Genomic DNA, 21,628 nt, shown 5'->3' with positions numbered 1-21,628 from the left:
CTTGAATCTCAATCCAAGACGATTACTACTGGCAGGCAACACCGCCGCACAACAATATGTTGGCTCTTAGATGGCAATCACCCCACTCTCTCCCAATTCGCCAATGGATAATAAAAGTTAGAACATTCAAATTATCTACAGTGAGAATGAATGGCGCTAGTCAAGGAACAATTGAGGTTTGGGACAAATACTGTACTTGACTCTGTAAAGAATCATTTCAGCTAAACCCCAACACACACAAATAACCAATCTGTAAATCCCAACACATACATACAAACAAAAAAATACAAAAACGTTGGTCACAAAAAAGAAAAGTCAGATATGGTAATTCAGGTATTGACATGGAGTGAAGTAAAGATGGTTTAATGTAGAAATGGTTTGAAAAACTGGATTTAAAATAGACAGACTATAGACTACACACCAAAAAAATGCTGCAAAAATATTATAGGAAAATGTACAATTGCTGTGTACAAACTTAACATGATGAACAGGAATTACATTTACTTCCATGAGTGGCCAAAAATAACTATATGAAAGCCACACCCGTAATAGGCCACGCCATCTGAAAAATAACCTATGGATTACATTAAAAAAGACCGAACTGCTGGTGAAAAAAACAACAACTGATGGTTAAATTAACCCATGTTTAGGTCATCCCATTAACCCAACATGTTTGGTTATTCACACAACACAACTGTCTGGGTCAAAACAACCCAGTGTGTGTTCTGTCCACTATTTAACCAGCACTGGGTTACCAAATAACCCAAAATGGGTGGTTTTTAGCCCATCATTTTTTTCAGTGTATGATAGACTGTGATACAACATCATAATGTTGTTGTTTTTTATAGCAGAAGACTGATGTCCAGTTTAATGACATTATGACAAAAATAAATCTCATCCTCATACCTATGTTCAGTATACCCATACCTACCGGTACCTTCAGTTGACTCCTCCCCATTTCCCACCACTACCATTCCAAACAGTGTGCTTATGACCATGATGTGCTTCCCTGTGACTCAGTTGGTAGAGCATGGTGTTTGCAACGCCAGCATGGTGTGTGCAACGCCAGGGTTGTGGGTTCGATTCCCACGGGGGGCCAGTACAAAAAAATGCATGAAATGTATGCATTCACTACTGTAAGTTGCTCTGGATAAGAGTGTCTGCTAAATGCCTGAAATGTAAATGTAGTAGTCATTTTCTTCTCTCTCTGCCATTACCACATCGTCAGGCTCTCTCTCTGCCATTACCACATCGCCAGGCTCTCTCTCTGCCAGGCTCTCTCTCTGCCATGGCCACATCACCAGTCTCTGGTGGTAAATGTCACTGAGCTTCATGCCCCAGATTCCTAGCTGACCTAAAAGCGAAGGTGATCGTTTCTCAGCTCTTGCCTTTTGAAGCCCACCCCATTAGTCTTATTATAGATCTGAAGAGGCTGTTGAACTGGTTCAAACTAGGACTTGCCACCAGCTCCGACTGGTGACTCACTGGAAAACACTCTGTAGCCAAAAGATTCAGTTAAGATAACCTTAAGGAATGATAAGGGGTTTGAGCCACAGACAGTGCTTAACTTGGGCAGGCACTCACCGGAGCTCAGTACCGGCACCTCAGTGTTTCTACTGCTTGAGGTCCTGCTCCTCTTTATAGAATATTAGCTCAAAAGTATTGTATCAAAAGTATTGCACCTTAAATTTAAACAGTACCGGCACCCAAATGAGTACTGGCAGCTGGCAACAGGTAATATTATCACCTTTATAAGTGGTTAAGAAATGGCTTCATGTTTGTGCTGCATTATGGTTAACCTTGGAATCTATGGCCAACATTGAGTAATATAAGCTTTTTTGTCACTATATAAATAATTCCTAGATGTTTGTCTAAAGGCCCTCTAAATGGCTTTATGCTTAGATGTCTACTAGACATTTTCCTAATAATAGCTTGATGTGTGATGGAATGGCTTCCTCTGTGGAGATGTTTAGACTCAAGGGAGATGTGCCATCTGCCAGTTCCTTTTCATTTCCCTACCACACTCTAACTGTACAGATATGGCTGAGCAAACGCCCTCTGAGAATTCTCACTCTCGGTTTACCGCTCAATGAGAGGGCCATTAGTTGTGTTGATGTTTCTAAAGCCTGTTGCTATGACTACTCAGGTGGTCTCTTAGTAGGATTGTTTGGTGCAGGCATGTTCACGTCAGCGGTTCTTGACAGGCACTGTGCTACTGTGACATTGGAAAGAAGTCAAGGAAACATGAGTTTGTAATGCCTGGTTCCGCTTAGCAGGTGGGAGAAGACTGGATGTGTGTGCATGAGGTTGGGGTACTTCACCTGGGTTGTCAGTGGTTAGATGAGTTTGTTTTAAGTGGTTATAAGAAACCTGAATAGTGTAATAGTGTACCGTGAGTTGAACGTTCCAAGTGAACACGCTGTGCATAACAAGTGAACAGCAACTTGGTTGTATACGGTTGGTTTGAGTTTGAACCCAGTACGTTCAATAGACCTCACTATTAAACTGACAATAAGTCTTCTGAGGAAAGAGCACCTGCCGCAATACAAATACAAATCAAATCACATCAAATTTCATCACATGCGCCGAATACAACAGGTGTGGATCTTATCGTGAAATGCTTACTTACAAGCCCTTAATTAACAATGCAGTTTTAAGACAATAGAGTTAAGAAAATATTTTCTAAATAAACTATGGTAAAAAAGTAACATAGTAAAATAACAATAATGAGGCTGTATACAGGAGGTACCGGTACAAGTCAACGTGCGGGGGTGCAAGTCAGTCGCGGTAATTTGTACATGTAGGTAGGGGTAAAGTGACTATGCATAGATAATAAACAGTGTGTAACAGCAGTATAAAGACAAAGGGAGGGTCAATGCAAATAGTCCGGGTGGCCATTTGATAAATTGTTCAGCAGTCTTATAACTTGGGGTAGAAGCTGTTAAGGAGCCTTTTTGACCTAGACTTGGCGCTCCGAATTATTTCAGTCTCCTAAGGGGGAAAAGGTGTTGTCGTGCCTTCTTCACATCTGTCTTGGTGTGTTTAGACCATGATCGTTTGTTGGTGATGTGGACACCAAGGAGCTTGAAACTCTTGACCCGCTCCACTACAGCCCAGTCAATGTGAATGGGGACGTGTTCGGCCCTCCTTTTCCTGTAGTCCTCACAATCATCTCCTTTGTCTTGTTCACGTTGAGGGAGAGGTTGTTGTTCTGGCACCACACTGCCACGTCTCTGACCACCTCCCTATAGGCTGTGTCATCGTTGTCGGTGATCAGGCCAACCACCTTTGTGCTGTCAGCAAACTTAATAATGGTGTTGGAGTCATGCTTGGCCACACAGTCGTGGGTGAACAGGGAGTACAGGACGAGACTAAGCACGCACCCCTGAAGGGCCTCCACGTTGAGGATCAGCGTGGCAGATGTGTTGTTGCCTACCCTTACCACCTGGGGGCGGCCCGTCAGGAAGTCCAGGATCCATTTGCAGAGGGAGGTGTTTAGTCCCAGGGTCCTTAGCTTAGTGATGAGCTTTGTGGGCACTATGGTGTTGAACACTGAGCTGTAGTCAATGAACAGTATTCATACTGAGGCTATATACAGGGGGTACCGGTACCGAGTCAATGTGCGGGGGTACAGGTTAGTCAAGGTAATTTGTACATGTAAGTAGGAGTAAAGTGCATGCACTCTGTACCATGCCAAATCAAATCTAAAATGTGATGCAATATGATTGGATTGATACAAGATGTTGCGTCAGGGATCACAAAGGTTCCCCTCCAAGGACTCTCTTTGAAGCACCTCAGACTCATTGACTGATACATATCTCTCTCTCTCTCTCTCTCTCTCTCTCTCTCTCTCTCTCTCTCTCTCTCTCTCTCTCCCCCGTCTCTCTCCCCGTCTCTCGTCAGATGTACATCCAGACAGCCACGCTGACCGTCTCCCTCAGCCTGAGCGCCTCCGTCTCCCTGGGACTGCTCTACATGCCCAAGGTCTACATCATCATCTTCCACCCAGAGCAGAACGTCCCCAAGCGCAAGCGCAGCTTCAAGGCCATTGTCACTGTCGCCACCATGACCAGCAAGCTGTCCCAGCTAACCTCCGAGCGACCCAACGGAGAGGTGAAGACCGAACTCTGCGAGGGCATGGACACCAGCAGTGAGTATAAAAACGTGATCTGATCCCCTTCTTAACATATTATACCAGGAGTTCCAAACTTTTTCACACAGGCCTGCCTTCCAGCATTGGTGAACATCCCGCGCCTCTCCTGTCTCTTTCTATGGGCACAAGCACTTTTCATGACACAAATATGTCACACCTCTCTTGTTGGTGTCACCCCACAGTTTGGGAACCACTGTATTATACAACCACCCCCATTTTTTTTTTTTTTTTACCAATAATTGTATTTTTGTGTAGCTTATGTTAGTTACAAGCACAGGCTTGGCAACAGGCTTTGGAATTTCTACACACAGTAAAGTCAAGCGCAGTTCCTCAGCTATAGCTGCAGTATCTGAGATATCGTTGTTGAAATCAGCTTGTTGAAATTATTTTGTATTTTCTCATCTACGATAGTTAGAAAGACACCTGAGAACTGATTAGGCAGAACTGTTCATCGCTCAGATTTAGACTTTAACCTTTCTGGGCCTTTCTGAGCCCGTCTGCAGAAGTTTCATACAAGCAAGCAAGCATCCAGTTGTTTACTTATCACGATTGTGCTGACTGCACAGGTTGATCTCTAAAACTTTGTTGCTTTTTTCCTATGTATGGCAACTTCTCCAATTAATACATTAATACATCTGGAAAATTCAACTTCATTGTGAGTGATTAATAATCTCACATAGCCAACTGTACTAGTTTAGGTCGCCGGTAGAAAGCCATGGTAGCCTCAACATTCCCATCAAGACTGTTCGGTTATGGGGTAATGCATTGAGGGAAGGAATGCAAGCCATACAATTAGTACAGAGGGAATCACTACACTCTAGGAAACTAACATCTCTATTGTTTGTCTTTACAGTGCCATCATCCAAAACAACGTATGTCAGCTACACCAACCATGCCATTTGAAGAGAGAAGCTCTGAATAGAGGATTACTGAGGAATTCCACATGCAGACTTGGATGTGTCAGATTCACACATGACAGGGCCTTCAAACAAGCATGAGACATTGATATTGATCAGAGTCAAAATGATGTCTGAGAGGGTGGCAGCCAAAATAAATATGTCTGCTCTTTCATGTTCACAGACAGACCTAATGGGCCTGTTAGAAGCAGACAAAAAATATATATGGTCAGTAAACAAACCATCCAAGAGACTTAACGAAAAGAGGATGGTGAACAGAAGAGGAAAACGAAACCTAATTTAAAAGATAATTTAAAAATACATTGTTGGGATCAACCTTGTTAGTTGTTATTCTAATTGTACGTATTTTGTGGTTGTGAAGATTTCAAATTCTTGTCTCATGTCGTCTGACCTGCATTACAAGATGAGTCTGTCTGTATCGGCTAACTAAATCGTAGCCTTGAGTTGTAAAATCTGTTAATGACATGGTTTAAGCATGCACATTTTTATACAAATACTTTATTTATAATAAAGGAATGTTTTGGAAATGTTTAGCATTGTTGGATGTGTATATGAGGTAAAAAAAACAATACTGAAAAAAACTATAAACGCAACATGCAACAATTTCAAAGATTTTAGTTCATATAAGGAAATCAGTCAATTTAAACCCTAATCTATGGATTTCACATAACTGGGAATACAGATATGCATCTGTTGGTTACAGATACCTTAAAAAAAGGTAGGGCGTGGATCAAAAACCCAGTCAGTATCTGGTGTGACCATTATTTGCCTCATACAGCACCACACATGTCCTTTGCATAGAGCTGTTGATTGTGACTTGTGGAATGTCCCACTCCTCTTCAATGGCTGTGCGAAGTTGCTGGATATTGTTGGGACCTGGAACACGCTGTTGTCGATCCAGAGCATCCCAAACATGCTCAATGGGTGATATGTCTGGTGAGTATGCAGGCCATGGAAGAACTGCGACATTTTCAGCTTCCAGGAGTTGTGTACAAATCCTTGCGACATAGGGCCATGCATTATCATGTTAAAACATGAGGTGATGGCGGCAGATGAATGGCACGACAATGGGCCTCAGCATCTCACCACGTTATCTCTGTGCATTCAAATTGCCATCGATAAAATGCAATTGTGTTCATTGTCCGTAGCTTATGCCTACACATGCCTTAACCCCACCGCCACTATGGGGCACTCTGTACACAGCATTGACATCAGCAAACCACTCGCCCATACAAAGGCATACACGTGGTCTGCGGTTGTGAGGCCGGCTGGCCATACTGCCAAATTCTTTAAAACAATGTTGGAGGTTTATGGTAGAGAAATGATCAATACATTCTCTGGCAACAGCTCTGGTGGACATTCCGGCAGTCGGCATGCCAATTGCACACTCCCTCAAAACTTGTGACATCTGTGGCATTGTGTTGTGTGACAAAACTTCACATTTTAGAGTGGCCTTTTATTGTCCTCAGCACAAGGTGCACATGTGTAATGATCATGCTGTTTAATAAGCTTTTTGATATGCCACACCTGTCAGGTGGGTGGATTATCTTGGCAAGGAGAAATGCTCACTAACAGGGATGTAAACCAATTTGTGCACAACATTTGAGAGAAGTAAGCTTTTTGTGTGTATGGAATATTTCTGGAATATTTTATTTCAGCTGATGAAATATGGGACCAACACTTTACATGTTGCGTTTATATTTTTGTTCGGTGTATAAGGGTAAGGTAGTGCGGTAGGATTTATGTACAGTAGTTTGCCTCAGTTTAGATGGAAGTGATATTCAGTGCATCAACAAGTCCTAACATTTATGTGGTTGCCTTGACACATCAAAAATATACTTGGCTGTACTAACTTGAAAGATAATCCCTACATTTACATGCCACATGCTTTTGTGTGCAAGTGCGGCAGCTTTTTCTTAGTAATGTGGCTGATATTAAAAATATGTCCGCAGGGTGCACAAAGCAAAGACATGTTTAGCACTCTACTCATTTGTGCTATCTTGAACAGGGTAACAACATAATGCAACAATAACGATAAGAGAGGAAATCCGAAACGGAAAAGTAAAGAATGTTGCAATGCTGTAGTAATTGCAATTGAATCAAGGGACCACTATAATGCTTGAAGAGACTTTCCAACCAAGTCACTTAATTGGATGAGTAATCATTTGAACGAATGCAATTCTGACACACCTAACAGAACGTACTACAACAAAACAAAAAAACTCCCTGCACAGTACTGTATCTGCTTTGCTACGGAATGAGAAAACCAGTCAAGGGAATCAATATAGCTGTTGGAACAGGCAAAGCAAGATCAATACAAGCTGCAAGTGAAAACTCCTCAACCGTGTAATTATATTTCAGCATTTTCTCCTGAAGAAATGAGGGCAAGTAGAGAGTTTGAGTGATGAACCTGTGAGTATTCAATGCATATTTCCCTGGTTGATGATATCATTTCACTAGATGAAGCTAGGAGAACTTGAGAGCTTCTCTTCAGATACTGATGCGAAACATAAATCCTCAGTATGTTTATCGTGCACCCACAATGTTAGTATTTGCTGCTAACTGCTCTCTCTACTTTCGTTTTATATTACTAAAGGTTGATAAATGTTGATGTTTATTGACAGAGTGGTAACAGGAAATAGATTTGAATATCACATTAACTAAACATGTCAACTTGTGTCCCACTTTCTTCCTTCAAAGAGATTTCATACTGGCAGCGATGGGATATCTCACACTATAAAGTCTACTTGGTATGATGGTGCTTGTCCTTGGACACACTGTTCCTCAGCTCAAAGGTTGCAACATTTTTTTTTATACATTTCAGATTTATTTGAGTTGTGGCCGACTAACGACAGCCAAGCAGTCCCCAGTGTCATCACAGCTTGTAAAAATAGTTTGGGCATATTGATCTTCCCCACACAGGGAGACTTAAATGTGTGGCAGCAACTCCACCTATAGACTACCCAAACTCCATTTATAGACTATCCCAATTCCACCTAAAGACTACCCCAACTCCACCTATAGACTACCCCAACTCCACCTATAGACTACCCCAACTCCACCTATAGACTACCCCAACTCCACCTATAGACTACCCCAACTCCACCTATAGACTACCCCAACCCCATCTATAGGACTACCCCAACTCCACCAATAGACTACCCCAACCCCATCTATAGGACTACCCCAACTCCACCTATAGACTACCCCAACCCCATCTATAGGACTACCCCAACTCCACCTACAGACTACACCAACTCCACCTGTAAACTACCCAAACTGCACCTATAGACTACCCCAACCCCATCTATAGGACAACCCCAACTCCTATAGAGTACCCCAACTCCACCTATAGACTACCCCAACTCCACCTATAGACTACCTCAACTCCAACTATAGACTACCCCAACTCCACCTATAGACCAACCAAACTCCACCTATAGACTACCCCAACTCCACCTATAGACTACCCCAACTCCACCTATAGACTACCCCAACTTCATCCAAAGACTACCCCAACTCCACTTATAGACTACCCCAACTCCATCTACAGACTACCCCAACTCCACCTATAGACTCCGCCTATTGGTCTTACCTGTGTTGTTCTTTTATACCAATGATAAAAAAGAATAAGGAGTTTTGCATACAGTAGGATAGGGGCTAACTTTACACTGCTGTATTTGGATTCATCCCCTTGTCTCTTTCTTTACCTTTAGTGAGCTCTTTGAGGGAAGAAGACTGAGGATCCTGCACCATAAGCTTAATTGGTTCTTTGACAGACATACTGGAGGTTCCCTGCTACTAAGCACTTCCTCCATGCTCCTGTATGGGTGGCGACTCAGCCAATTATCCACTGAGCGCTTACAATACTCTAATGACCCTCGGTGTGTCACTCTTGGGAGTAGGGAGATCTGAGTGAATAGAGATCGATTAGACATGCAGTGTGCTTTGTCAATTGGCATTTCCTTCCTGAAATATTTCATAAATTGTATCTATTTTATAACATAAAACCAACCTCATTTGAGTAAAAAAACCAAAAGAAGATCTTGGTAAGGTGACATCTTGTGAGTCCAGTGTTGTAGGACGATCTTGTGAGTCCAGTGTTGTAGGATCATCTCATGAGTCCAGTGTTGTAGGACGATCTCATGAGTCCAGTGTTGTAGGACGATCTCGTGAGTCCAGTGTTGTAGGACGATCTCGTGAGTCCAGTGTTGTAGGACGATCTCGTGAGTCTAGAGTTGTGGGACGATCTCGTGAGTCTAGTGTTGTGGGACGATCTCGTGAGTCTAGTGTTGTAGGACGATCTCGTGAGTCCAGTGTTGTAGGACGATCTCGTGAGTCCAGTGTTGTAGGACGATCTCGTGAGTCCAGTGTTGTAGGACGATCTCGTGAGTCTAGAGTTGTAGGACGATCTCGTGAGTCTAGTGTTGTAGGACGATCTCGTGAGTCCAGTGTTGTAGGACGATCTCGTGAGTCCAGTGTTGTAGGACGATCTCGTGAGTCTAGTTTTGTAGGACAATCTCGTGAGTCCAGTGTTGTAGGACGATCTCGTGAGTCTAGTGTTGTAGGACGATCTCATGAGTCTAGTGTTGTAGGACGATCTCGTGAGTCCAGTGTTGTAGGACGATCTCGTGAGTCTAGTGTTGTAGGACGATTTCGTGAGTCTAGTGTTGTAGGACGATATTGTGAGTCTAGTGTTGTATGACGATCTTGTGAGTCCAGTGTTGTAGGACGATCTCGTGAGTCTAGTGTTGTAGGACGATTTCGTGAGTCTAGTGTTGTAGGATGATATTGTGAGTCCAGTGTTGTATGACGATCTCGTGAGTCCAGTGTTGTAGGACGATCTCGTGAGTCTAGTGTTGTAGGACGATCTTGTGAGTCCAGTGTTGTAGGACGATCTCATGAGTCTAGTGTTGTAGGACGATCTTGTGAGTCTAGTGTTGTAGGACGATCTCATGAGTCCAGTGTTGTATGACGATCTCGTGAGTCCAGTGTTGTAGGACGATCTCGTGAGTCTAGTGTTGTAGGATGATATTGTGAGTCCAGTGTTGTAGGATGATCTCTATCAAGTTCTCTACCGTTAACTTCATTATAAAACAATATTCAAACCACAAATGACTTTCATCCAGTAAAAACATCCCTCTCAAATGTTTATATCATTCTTTTGGATCAACGTATTTCAGAATCTTATAAGACAAATTCCAGTCCATTCTATGCTGTCATTAGAAACAGCCGTAGAAGTTTATTTCTGACCTTCTGGCGATATTCTGAGTTATCGATTTATGGTGGACCCTGGCCACAGTCCTGTGGAGCACAGCTCTTTCATGTCTGAGCCCGGACGGAGAGGGGAGGCTGGGGAAGTGCCGAAGCCTCTCTTTGAATTGCCAAGGGATCAATTGGCTGAGTAGCAATCAGGCCTGGTAAATCCCAGATGGCCTCTTTGCTGCACTGTGACTGATAGTGTGGTGCTTGCTTGGTTGGCCATCTTGTGTCTTATAGCTAACACCAAACATCTCCCTCTATTCCTGGTACCTTCAGACATTTACTTTTTTATCCTGAACATGTGAATGCAAAGAGGCATTTTGGACAGGTTTGAATTGCATTGATGGGTTGAAATTGGAGCTAAATGCGGTTAAACCTCAGGATTGCTCAAAGGCAAAATGCTATGATGCATTGGGCTAATTCACAATGACATGGACTATGACTTATTGCAGCCTCTGCAGGTCTTGCACAGTCTCCTAACTGGGAAGATATTTTCAGTGTATTCACTAGTTGATGCCATAAGGACCTAATCAAATTGCTTAAGTCATGATTGAAGCATCAGCCACATTCACTGCAACAAAGGATGATCTATTCCTGAACATGTGTTATGTAGTCATTTGTATTTCACTTTAATCACATTTCAAATAGGAACCCAAAATGCTACTGAATTCAATTCACAGTCAATCAATCAATCAAATGTATTCTAAAAGCCCTTTTTACATCAGCCGATGTCACATAGTGCTATACAGAAACCCAGCCTAAAACCCCAAACAGCAAGCAATGCAGATGTAGAAGCACGGTGGCTAGGAAAAACTCCCTAGAAAGGCAGGAACCTAGGAAGAAACCTAGAGAGCAAGCAGGCTCTGAGGGGTGGCCAGTCAACTTCTGGCTGTGCCTGGTGGAGATTATAACAGTACGTGGCCAAGATGTTCAAACTTTCATAGATGACCTACACGGTCAAATAATGGTTGTAGAGGGTGCAACAGGTCAGCACCTCAGGAATCCGAACAGAAGCTCAGTTTGCGTTGAAGTGTCAAATTCATCCTTCAAAATGAAGGATGATTTTGCTGAAATTAGAAAAAGGACACTTTTGCCTGGAAGTGACAGCTTGCTTATTTATTTTCTACCAGGGGTTGTCACTACCAGTTCACTAGCTTCTGTCACTTTTGTTGGCACATTATACTTGACATTTTCAAAGAGTTAAAGCCACAATCTGCCATTTCAACAGCCTGACCCTGCCACTTGTTTGGTAATCTGAAGGATGTGCCTGGGGGAAATGAAACAGCTCTCAAATTCATACAGAGCTATGGATTTCAAGGATTGACAGTGTATAATCATTTTAAACATGTGTGTGACAAGCCCAATAGGGCAATCGGTTCTGTATTTGGGTTAAGGATGAGTGAAGCAAATCTGATGGGACCAACAACTCCCTCCAGCTTTCATGAAACAAGCAGGTTCTTAAATGTTTTATGACTCATAGGGTCTCAATTAGTCACTCTCTGCTAAGGGTTAGGAATACTGATAAGTCATAGATGGTACAGCACTCCCTTAATCTCAATGACCATGACTGATACAGTAGCAGTTCAATTCCCCCACAGACCATGTCTGCCCTAAGACTAAGGCTGTAGTAGGAACACTCAGGTGTGCAGATCCATATCTCTAGCAGAGCAGACCAGGGTCGCGCTCAGGAGGGCGCAACGTTTTGTACGTTGCAGGTTGGAATGTTGGGTAGCAAACTTTCACATGATACTAGAAGCATGTCTGATCTACATTATTTATTTCTATCTGAACATTCTGTCATGTTGAATAACACTGAAAGCAGCCCAGTATTTTGGGTGGATCCAGGGATAAACTCATAAGTGAGAGGAGTACTAACTTGTGTTGATCTCTCTTCTCAGCATCTACTGTCTGACACACAACTTGCTATGGCCACTGACTGCTGACCAACCACGCAGGAGAAGCTTGATTTATCACACACACACTATACTCCCTTTTTCTCTCCCTCCCGCTCTTCCTCCCGAGGTAACGCTATAATTATCTTGCTAATTCCCCAGCGGAATTCTGGTGAAGACAACGGTCGCTGGATGGCCTGTGCCTGTGTAACCCTCTCACCAGGCTCCAATTTGACTCTCAAGATATTAACTTAGGTAGAATATCTCAACAGCATGGGATGTTAGGTGAGAAGGACATCTCCAATAAGAATCCCTATTGTAAACTATCTAAGGTGATGACAAATAGGGTGTTAACTTCAGATGGAATTATGATAGATTTTTGTTATTGTATAAGGATATGCTTTCCCATGCATTAAATTAAATTGAAACAGTAAATGACTCCACCAAGGCAACATACATAAGGTTCAAGATGTGTATTATTACATTTTCAAAGCACCACATCAAAAGAAATAAAAATAATAAACCCCAATGAGTCGTGCACAACCCATGTCCAAATGATTTCAAGCTTGCTTAATCTGTAGGCGCGCATTGGAGCTAAAAAAAACAAACACACATATAGTCCAGAAGCACCCCACCGTTGTGGTTACTCACTGCTCGTGGATATTCCCTCAGTGAAGTATGGCAGTTCTCTGCAGGTTTCCTCACAAGATCCACAGCAAGCACAGCTATCAATGCAGACAGTACTCTTTAGCAGTAACCGATATCCCATGGGAACATGAACTCGTTAATCTTTCCCAAGAAATTCTCTCGGTTTCACACGATGCTAGGCTACCCTCCAGGCTGTCCAATACCTCCATGATGAGATGGTAGCTTCAGTCTTTACTAAGTCATTCTTAACAAAATTATAACAACTCTCTTATAAAATACAATTGGTATTTCCCTCAGTAGGTATGGGTTTTGTTCTATTTTTATCATCTTATTTTATAATTCTTCTTCACCAACGGTCATAATGTAATATCCATCCTTTTCTCAATGTCTCTCTCCCTCTCTTTTTTTCCCAGGCCTCCAGTTAACCAGGTCAACTCTCCAATTGGCCACAGTTTAACATGCGACCTTATTGGTCAAAACCTAATCTTAAAAGTAAACCAAACTATTCAGTTATACATTACCAATTAATTATAACAAATAAACGAAATACTTGGTTCTAACAAGGGTATTACACCTGAATGAATGATCCACGGTGTGTCGTCATGCGTTAAGAATCTAGTTTTACTGTTCATTTTCCACCATTTGGCTATTATTGAAAGAGTCACCATCCCCTCCCTCTTAGTAATGACTCATCAATGACAGTGTGCTTTTCCCCAAGATTACAGCATCACTTATAGCAGCCAATTGCAAATTTACTTTTTTAATAAAATATCACTAGCCACCAAGGCCTGCTTGAGAGAAATGGTACATTGTGTACATACTTCTTTTGTGAGTGACTCTTGCAATGTAGGCACATATTCACAGATTTTGTGTATGTAGTTCAATGTGACATCTCCACGTGGTGTAAGCTACAGTACTGTCATTTACCAAATTAATGAAACAAAAAAATAAGTATTTAGGTCAGCACAACAAGAGGTTGTATGACCACGCAATGCAGCATGTGAACCTTATCCAAAGTAATCATACACAACTGAGTGCGTTTTGCAAAGATTCATTGGAATAACTCAACTATGTAACATACCATCCATAAACTAACTTCGATCCCGACCAACACTTCACACGTCTCTGTTCTTGTCTAATAACACCACATCATGTGCGCTTGCCTGCAATCTTAAAAGAAAACCCCCATGTCAGTGACAGATTGCAGTCACTAATCACATTGAGGAGTGGTGATTAGACACCTCCTTGTTTGAAAAAGTAACTTGTACATTCAAATATTAAGGATTAAACCAAGTCTCACAATACAATTCAGATAAAATAATCCCTGGAAGTACATTTTCCTGTTTTTAAATTCTAATGAGTGCCCACTTTCCAGAGATTGTTTGATTCAATGTCAGACAATGGTATTGTTTTGTTGCCTAGATTAGACTACGACCTCAGAGGCTGACCTGTAGGAGACATTTCTATCTGTCGATCATGCAGAGTTTGGTGTTTATTGATTAAGATAACATTAGCCATAATGCTCTTGGGGAATTTTGATTTACAACACCAGCCATATCCGTATTAATTTAGTCTCAGAGTGTTGTAAGTTCCCTCCTGAAGAGTCTTAAAAGATTCTGCATGTGGAAGAAGGTAGGCTGGGAGCAGTACAGGGTCATTACAGGGTCAGTACAGGGTCAGTCACAGAGCAGCGGCCCTGGAGCAGGTTTGGGGTTAAGTGCCTTGCTCAATGCCTGTTGGTTAATCATGAAATAATTGTCTTTGTTGTGGTTATTCAGACAGAGAAACGTTCTTTGGCATGAGCAAGGATAGTTACACAATCCCACAACAACTATCCTTTGGTGTGGCTGCTGGTCAGGCCATCGATGGGGGAGAAAAGATAAGTGAGTTGTTGACCTTTTGCATGTTGTACACCAAGCTTTAGATGATCCCCAGAGCACAGTGGTGTCAATATTACACCTCTTAAACTGGCTCAACATAATGTTGACATGTGGCATTAAGGAGTGAAATAAATCCCCAAATAAATGTAGCCTTCCATCCTCCAACAGTGAGAAATCCCTTCGTTTGACTGACCAGAAGGATGAACCAGAATGTGCACTCTAACGTGCATTCTAACGTGCATTCTAACATGCACTCTAACATGCACTCTAACGTGCACTCTAACGTACACTCTAACGTACACTCTAACATGCACTCTAACATGCACTCTTACGTACACTCTAACATGCACTCTAACATACACTCTAACATGCACTCTAACGTACACTCTAACATGCACTCTAACATGCACTCTAACATGCACTTTAACATGCACTCTAACATGCACTCTTACGTACACTCTAACATGCACTCTAACATGCACTCTAACATGCACTCTAACATACACTCTAACATGCACTTTAACATGCACTCTAACATGCACTCTAACATGCATTCTAATGCCTAATGTTTCGGGTGGTTTCAGACAGATACATACTCAAGACACAAATGTTTTTGTCAAAGCAATTTTCTAGGCTGCCAGTTTGCCAACTTCTTAATAAGCAAGGGTGAAAAATAAACTAACCCTGAACTTTGAATTGAATCAAGTATGTCTGGATATACAGCTACTGTATTTGTGTAAGTCCTTCGAAATTTGGACAAATATTTTCTATGTCAAACAATGCATTTTGAAATTAAAATGTTCTACTGAGAAAATAAGAGCAACAGGAAAATACACCAAGCCATCATGGAGAGACGATTACTAGGCCAAATTCTTCAATGGCTTTGACAGCATAGTTGTGTCAATGTTGTAACACATTAGAGGCATTTGCCATCCCAAATCAATCCCTAGCCCTCTATGCACTTGTGGAAATCTAGCATAGACAAAAGAGACTGGGATATTTGTCTGCCGTATCCCATTAGGTACTTTGTTGATTCAGATCGAATTTTTAGATAAGATTCTTTGTCCTCAATATGTCATGTTAAATGATGTGCATACTCATAGAGAAACGTATAGTTTTCAGTGATTAGTCATCAGGGTTCCAGTGTGGCTTAGCTGGCAGAGCACAGTGCTTGCAATGCCAGGGTTACGGATTTGATTCCCACAGGGGACTAGTACGAAAATGTATGCACTCACTACTGTAAGTCGCTCTGGATAAGAGGGTCTGCTTAATGACTCAAACATAAATGTATTCTCCTGTCATTTAAGATGTTCTCTTTGGACTTTCTGAATGCTGAGATAAAGTGGTGAGGTGGATCTTCTGTCTTCAGAAATCAAATCAAAGGTCTTATCCTCATATGGACGTAGGAAAGATACAGGCCTACAGCATTGAGCACTTTATCTGATGAGCATTTATTTAGTCTATACCGCTATCTTTAGTTTGACATAATACACGATCCTAAAGCACGTTGTAGTTTTAAATTAGCCTAGAGGTTAGAGAGGTGGACCAGTAACCAGACAGTTGCTGGTTCAAATCCCAGGTCTGACAGGAAATAAGGGGGTATCTGGTATCTAAGAGATAAAAAAATTACCATCTGGTATCTTGCATGCGCCATCCTCACCACCATACTGGCTTCCACAGGGGAGCAAACCCCAGGACCTCCATACAGTGTCACCTTCATTAGATGCTCTGCAGTCTGGGGCTGTTTCATGAGCAGCCAAAGTGTTCATATTTGGTATAATTACTTCACAACCGAGACAGGCCCCCAACCATGAGAGAAATACTCTACCCAGCAATAACATCCTCCATTAGTTCCACTCTATCTACTTTCCAGCTGGATTGGGATGAGGGTCTATATCTCATGATTGTAGCAGAAGAGTCCAAACTGGAACTGGTACAGCTTCCGGATTGGTTTGCTTACAAGCAATATTGTGGACACCTGCATATCCCTCAACGATGTACGTGAGAGGTACCAAATCACTTAGACTACAAAGAGGTGGGCAATATCAATATCAATGAGTGTATGATATAATGTTTGAAATTCTATATTCAACATTTCCTAACCTTTTCTTAGTGTCCAGTGCTTTGTCCAATTTCTGCACTGTGGTGCTGTCCTCAAATGCTGCCTAGTCTCTACAGGGTTCAAACCACTTCAGAACAGTGGCGCTGTCCACCAATGCATAGTCAGTTTACTAAAGGGAGTTTAATTCCCTCAACTACTCAGCCAAACATGCTTTTCGTACATTTGAAATAATACGTTCACTTAAATTATCCCATTGCAGAAAGCATTATGAATAACATTTACCCCTATGTTTCATCCCTATCCATCAACTTTTTGTATTTCCTGCATAGTCATCAGAAGATGATTTGTTTAGGGGGGCCTCTGCATCAGAGAGACAAAGCAGTGTGTTGCTACTGGTTGGACAGCTAAAGACAGGGACAAGGAAAAACATGGGAGCAGCACGTGTCTGTTATTAAAACAAGCAAGACGCATTCGCATTCGCCACAACAAACGCGCCCATCTGTTGTTTGCAGAGTTGTAAAGGACTTTAGTAAAAAAAACTTGAAAGTACTACTTAAGTCGTTTTTTGAGGTATCTGTACTTTACTTTACTATTTATATTTTTGACAACATTTACTTTTACTACATTCCTTAAGAAAATGATGTACTTTTTACTCCATACATTTTCGCAGACACCCAGAAGTACTCTTTACATTTTGAAGGCTTAGCAGGACAGGAAAATGGTCCAATTACCGCACTTATCAAGAGAACAACCCTGGTCATCCCTACTGCCTCTGATCTGGCGGACTCACTAAACACAAATGCTTTTTTTGTCAATTATTGTCTAAGTGTTGGGAGTGTGCTGCTGGCTATCCGCAAATGAAAAAAAAAAAAAAGACAATTGTGCTGTCTGGTTTGCTTAATTTAAGGAATTAGTAATGAATCATAAATGTACTTTTTATACTTTATCAGGGGTGGAAAGAGTACTGTAAAATCCATTCAAGTAGAAGTACTGTTACTTTAATGAAATTGTAATCAAGTACAAGTAAAATTACTGGTGTAAAAAACTACTCAAGTAAAAGTAAAAAGTACCACATTTAAAAAGTACTCAGAGTAAAAGTTACTTCTAAAATAATGTGCTATTTCAATTTTGATGGTTATTTTTATTCTCCTTTTACAAGAATGTGAAAAGGGTGTGGCAAATGTTCCATAAAACACCAGAAAATAACCAACAAGATAAGATCCAGCACAGCTGATTTAATATAAAATCTTCAACTTCCATTACACAAATGTTCAAAGGAATGTTCAGAAGGCATATTTTTGTGGAACTACCTATCGAGCACTTAACTCATTTCACTTCTCTCTGAATTTGCCATTCAGTTTCAGTATGAGATGATTTTCTAAGTTAATGTGACGGATCCCTCCGGAGCTTTCATCACGCACACCTGTCCCCTATTCCCACTGATTACTATTTGTATATATGTGCCCTTTGATTTTCATGGTCTTGTCGATTATTGTTCCCATGTTCGTTGGTGGTGTGAGTACCTATGCGTTGGTGCAGCTGGTATGCTGTGTGCTATATATATTGTGTATTACGGGTATCGTGTCGTCAACGAGGTTTACCCTTGCTCTTTTGTTTGGGTTACAGCCCAGTGTTTTTGTGTACGTGTTTGTTTTGGGTGTATTAAAAACCCCTATTGTGTATTCCTGTGCCCGTCTCCAAAATCCTTTATACCAGTGTGACAGTTAATTGAGTCTATCCTGGCTCACTTTGCAGTGAAGAGTAGTCCAGCACAGCTAAAAAGACGCTCACAGGCGGCAGAAGCAGGCAGGCCTGTGTTGAGTTTGAGGGACTGTCACGTCCTGGCCAGTATAAGGGTTAATTGTTATTGTAGTTTGGTCAGGACGTGGCAGAGGGTATTTGTTTTATGTGGTCCGGGGTGGTGTTTTGGAAAAAGGGTGTTTGATTTAATATTTCCGGGTTTTTGGTTTATGGTCTATGTTTATGTATTTCTATGTGTAGTCTAGTAACTGTGTTTCTATGTGGAGTTAATTGGGGTGGACTTCCAATTGATGGCAGCTGTGTGGTGTTGCCTTTGATTGGAAGTCCTATATTAGTTGGGTGTGTTTGTCTGTGTGTTTGTGGGAAATTGTTCTGTGTTTAGCCTTGTGCCTTGCCAGACTGTCAGTGGATCGTTCGTTCTCTTGTTTGTTGTTTTTGTGTTCGTTTTGATTTAATAAATGTTCAAAATGAACAAACACAGTCCTGCTGCATTTTGGTCCTCCTTCACCGACGATAACCGTGTGTCACGGTTGTCGTCGGTGAAGGAGGACCAAAACGCAGCAGGTAAGTGCTGGCTCATCTTGATGTTTATTTATTTTCAAAATGAATACCAAAATAACAAAACACTAGAACGAACGAACAACAACAAACAGTCTGGCAAAGCATAAGGCTCAACACAGAACAATCACCCACAAATAACAAACACACCCTAATATATGGGACTCTCAATCAAAGGCAGATAGACAACACCTGCCTTCAACTGAGAGTCCCAACCCCAATTAACCAAACATAGAAACAGACATACTAGACTAAACATAGAATACCTGAAAACCAAACAGTGCCCAAAAACCCCGGAATACTTAAACCAAATGCCCCTTCAACAAAACACACCACCCCGAACCACATAAAACGAATACCCTCTGCCACGTCCTGACCAAACTACAATACCAATTAACCTTATACTGGCCAGGACGTGACACCGTGACAGAATTTCCCACCAACTAAGGACCAAGCAGCAGAAGGAAAGGGATTTCGAGTTGGACTGGCGGGAGAAATGGACCTGGGAGGAAGTTCTGGACGGGGCTGGACCTTGGCACCAGGCTGGGGAGTACCGTCGCCCACGGGAGGAAATTGAGGCAGCCAAGGCAGAAAGGCGGAGGTACGAGGCCTTGGAAGCGCTGAGGGAGAAGCACGAGAGGCACCCCCAATAATTTTTTGGGGGGGGCACACGGGTAGTGTGGCTAGGCCTAGGAAGAGCCGGAAGCCAGCTACCCGTGGTTATATGGAGGAGCGTATGAGGTGGAGAGCGCCATGTTTCGCTGAGGAGCGCACTATCTCAACCATACGCACGCACAGTCCGGTGCGCATTATTCCAGCCCCTCACAGGTGCCGTGCTAGAGCGGGCATCCAGACTGGTAGGAGGATGCCTGCGCAGCGCATTTGGTCGCCGGTACGCCTCCGAGGACCAGGCTACCCAACTCCCGCTCTACGCACGGCTACCATCAGGCCCCTGCACAGCCCAGTCTGCCCTGTACAAGCACCCCGCTCGTACAGGGCTACTAGTTCCATCCAGCCTAGACGGGTTGTGCAGGAGGTAAGATCAAGACCGACTGTGCGCCTCCATAGCCCTGGGTTTCCAGCTCCTGTCTCTCGTGCGGACCCGGAAGTGCGTCAACCCAGTCCGACTCGTCCTGTTCCCGCTCCCCGCACTAGCCTGGAGGTGCGTGTTCCCAATCTGGTACGCCCAGTACCAGCACCACGCACCAGGCTTCAAGTGCGTAAACCCAGCCTCGCCAGTCAACAGTCACCAGAGCTGCCCACCAGTCAACAGTCACCAGAGCTGCCCGCCAGTCAACAGTCACCAGAGCTGCCCGCCAGTCAACAGTCACCAGAGCTGCCCGCCGGTCAACAGTCACCAGAGCTGCCCGCCAGTCAACAGTCGTTAGAGCTGCCCGCCAGTCAACAGTCGTTAGAGCTGCCCGCCAGTCAACAGTCGTCAGAGCTGCCCGCCAGTCAACAGTCGTCAGAGCTGCCCGCCAGTCAACAGTCGCCAGAGCTGCCCGCCAGTCAACAGTCGTTAGAGCTGCCCGCCAGTCAACAGTCGTCAGAGCTGCCCGCCAGTCAACAGTCGTCAGAGCTGCCCGCCAGTCAACAGTCGTCAGAGCTGCCGTCAGTCAACAGTCGTCAGAGCTGCCCGCCAGTCAACAGTCGCCAGAGTGGCCAGACTGCCCTCAACTGCCGGAGTGGCCAGACCGCCCTCAACTGCCGGAGTGGCCAGACTGCCCTCAACTGCCGGAGTGGCCAGACTGCCCTCAACTGCCGGAGTGGCCAGACTGCCCTCAACTGCCGGAGTGGCCAGACTGCCCTCAACTGCCGGAGTGGCCAGACTGCCCTCAACTGCCGGAGTGGCCAGACCGCCCTCAACTGCCGGAGTGGCCAGACCGCCCTCAACTGCCGGAGTGGCCAGACCGCCCTCAACTGCCGGAGTGGCCAGACCGCCCTCAACTGCCGGAGTGGCCAGACCGCCCTCAACTGCCGGAGTGGCCAGACCGCCCTCAACTGCCGGAGTGGCCAGACCGCCCTCAACTGCCGGAGTGGCCAGACCGCCCTCAACTGCCGGAGTGGCCAGACCGCCCTCAACTGCCGGAGTGGCCAGACCGCCCTCAACTGCCGGAGTGGCCAGACCGCCCTCAACTGCCGGAGTGGCCAGACTGCCCTCAACTGCCGGAGTGGCCAGACCGCCCTGAACTGCCGGAGTGGCCCGACCGCCCTGAACTGCCGGAGTGGCCCGACCGCCCTGAACTGCCGGAGTGGCCCGACCGCCCTGAACCGCCGGAGTGGCCCGACCGCCCTGAACCGCCGGAGTGGCCCGACCGCCCTGAACCGCCGGAGTGGCCCGACCGCCCTGAACCGCCGGAGTGGCCCGACCGCCCTGAACCGCCGGAGTGGCCCGACCGCCCTGAACCGCCGGAGTGGCCCGACCGCCCTGAACCGCCGGAGTGGCCCGACCGCCCTGAACCGCCGGAGTGGCCAGACCGCACTGAACCGCCAGA

General features: G+C 43.9%; 1 protein-coding gene across 1 annotated transcript in view; it reads left to right on the top strand.

Moving 5' to 3' along the window:
• The window catches only part of grm8b (glutamate receptor, metabotropic 8b), a 224,807-nt gene extending 219,252 nt beyond the window's left edge, over positions 1 to 5,555 (top strand). Inside the window, exons 10-11 of the mRNA XM_014170001.2 lie at positions 3,904 to 4,150; positions 5,007 to 5,555. Coding sequence (XP_014025476.1) covers positions 3,904 to 4,150; positions 5,007 to 5,056 — 297 coding nt within the window. The 3' untranslated portion in view covers positions 5,057 to 5,555. The remainder of the gene's footprint in view (positions 1 to 3,903; positions 4,151 to 5,006) is intronic.
• Positions 5,556 to 21,628: the final 16,073 nt, after the last annotated feature.

Source organism: Salmo salar, chromosome ssa23 (genome assembly GCF_905237065.1).
Source record: "Salmo salar chromosome ssa23, Ssal_v3.1, whole genome shotgun sequence".
In the NCBI taxonomy this organism is placed as follows: Eukaryota; Metazoa; Chordata; class Actinopteri; order Salmoniformes; family Salmonidae; genus Salmo; species Salmo salar.
Note: the sequence above shows the minus strand (reverse complement) of the source record. Positions and strands in the feature narration are given on the sequence as shown.